This window comes from Chinchilla lanigera, unplaced genomic scaffold (assembly GCF_000276665.1).
Source record: "Chinchilla lanigera isolate Chin_1 unplaced genomic scaffold, ChiLan1.0 scaffold00089, whole genome shotgun sequence".
Lineage (NCBI taxonomy): Eukaryota > Metazoa > Chordata > Mammalia > Rodentia > Chinchillidae > Chinchilla > Chinchilla lanigera.
Window position 1 is genome coordinate 5,015,350 of NW_004955490.1, and position 2,170 is coordinate 5,017,519.

Sequence of the window (2,170 nt, forward strand, 5' to 3'; positions counted from 1 at the left end):
CTAGCTGGAAGGGTGAGATACATGAAGGAGAAGCAATTCTTTTCAAAAGCAGACCACAAGTTTTAGAAATAGGTTTGTGTCACCATCTCCATAAATGTGAAAAACACAGATCTTAATGGATTACTTGGCATATTGTAGGGTTCACAATGATAGCTCATAATTATTATACAGATTCAACAGTGGCAAGAAACAGTTTTCTGCAAAATAGAAATTCCACTTACTCTGATGCAGACATGGACACAATTGTTGTATTACACTGTAAGTCAATACAAACCAATAGATAAAAGTTTTTCACCTTTGAAATTATAATCACCATATACAACTATATTCCTTTAACTGTTTTTTACTTGGTTTTCTTTCTGTTTTGTGTTTCCATCCCTTCTCCAATAAGATTTATAATAGCAGTGACAACCATTAAATTTTTTAAATAATAGGTGAGTAAGCAAATCAGTATGTCTGGATTTTGTGTCTGATTTGGCATCTCCTCTCCCTTTTAAATAATAATTCATTTGGAATAAACATAGAGACAATTGGGACCACTCAAAGTGCCTTTAATGAATGCCTTTACATTCATGGTACATTTGAACCTTTCTAGTGGATTTCTTGGTAACTCTTGCAATATTTAAGTCCTTCATAGTTAGAAGTTGTTCCAATTCAATCAGCTGGTGTTGCATGACCTTGAAGTTTACCAATATTCGCTTGTGTAGGCTCATTGAAGTTGGGAAACTATTAATGATATCCTGAGCAAGCTTGGTGACTGAAGGACTCTGGGTACAGCTGTGACATGAGCAAGAAGTTCGAGCAAAAGCAGTCAAATTTGATGACATTTTACCAGTGTTTCTCTGTAAAGAAAATTACACATCTGTAGTTTGTTGAGGTTAGCAATTTCCAAATACTACCAGATAACTGCTTGGTTATGAAAGACGAACTGATGCTTCCTAAGAACTAGAGATTAAGAATGTGAATAACAGAGCTGATCCAGTAATACACTCTACCAAGAATAACACTAAGAAAAATATATGAAAATTGCCTTGTAATGCCAAAGTGTCATATCCCTTACTTATATTCTTGGGTATTGTAGTATGTCTACAGATCGATCCTGTCTTTGACCCTAATCTAAAAAAATTTCACTTGTAAGTATAAATAACACCAGGAAACCCGCGTTTGGACTTGAAATGTTTGTGAATATTGTATCCAGAAAGCTCTCACAACGATGGTAGGAGAACAGAAGAGAAATGCGGGGGAAATAGGAGAAGCAAAAGGAGGAGAGAACAGGTAGAGATTCTTAAAATGGGACGTGGTGGTGGGCTATGGGCACTTTCAGCTGCAATTTATTTTTGTCCAATTGAATGAAAATCAGTCCATATCACTTAGTGACTTGGGACTATTTTCCAACAAACCACAACTCTGGAATCTATGATCAAAAGGAAGACATAAGGGGGAAAGTAACTAAAGTCTGGAGCTTTTTCAACAGAAAAAGATAAGGTCATATTTTTACTTCACTATCTTTCTATTATCCTACAAACTCACTCCCCAATCTGCCTATTCAAATAACTTCACATAATTCCAATCTCACTTACCTTTGCCGCAAACAGATTTTTCCAGAGCATAGATATGAAGAAACACAAAATTCCACTCAGCAGGAGCAAAGTGATGATCATGGTTCCTCTTCAGTCTCTCTTTTTTGTTAGGACTGAGGTTCTGAGATTGTAGTTGGAAAGCAGGGGCTGCTTAGTTACGCAGCATGCGGAAGGCACAGGCTGGTATAGTGGGTGTCCCTCAGTTGTTGGTGCGACTGGGACTAAGCTGAGGAGCCGCGCTTTATATAGAGGAGACAGCGGAGGACGTCATAATTGTATGCCCAGCTAGAGGCACTGTGACACAATCAGTGACATAGAACCTTGCTCCCGGGTGACCAGGCTGCACTTACTAACTGCCCTCCTGGTTATTGTGTTAAATCTTTTGAGAAGAGAATTAGCAGACACTGAAGGAATTTGGAATTCCCAAGATGAAATACAGTAGAAACACACACCGCAAACAGCTTAAGAGAAGAGGGGAAAGGGAAGAAAGGGAGGGAAAAAGGAAGTAATAAGGATGAAGACATATCATGCACAGGAACCTATTAAACACAGTGAATGTAAATACATGTGATAAACATGAACTAGGAATA

At 37.9% G+C, this 2,170-nt stretch overlaps 1 protein-coding gene across 1 annotated transcript; it reads right to left on the bottom strand.

Moving 5' to 3' along the window:
* Positions 1 to 535: 535 nt before the first annotated feature.
* Positions 536 to 1,783, bottom strand: LOC102006584 (kita-kyushu lung cancer antigen 1 homolog). Its single transcript, XM_005404649.1, has 2 exons — positions 1,581 to 1,783; positions 536 to 842 (listed from the first exon to the last, which is right to left on the bottom strand). Exons 1-2 carry the CDS (start codon positions 1,659 to 1,661, stop codon positions 552 to 554), a joined length of 372 nt encoding a protein of 123 aa, XP_005404706.1. The 5' UTR covers positions 1,662 to 1,783; the 3' UTR covers positions 536 to 551.
* Positions 1,784 to 2,170: the final 387 nt, after the last annotated feature.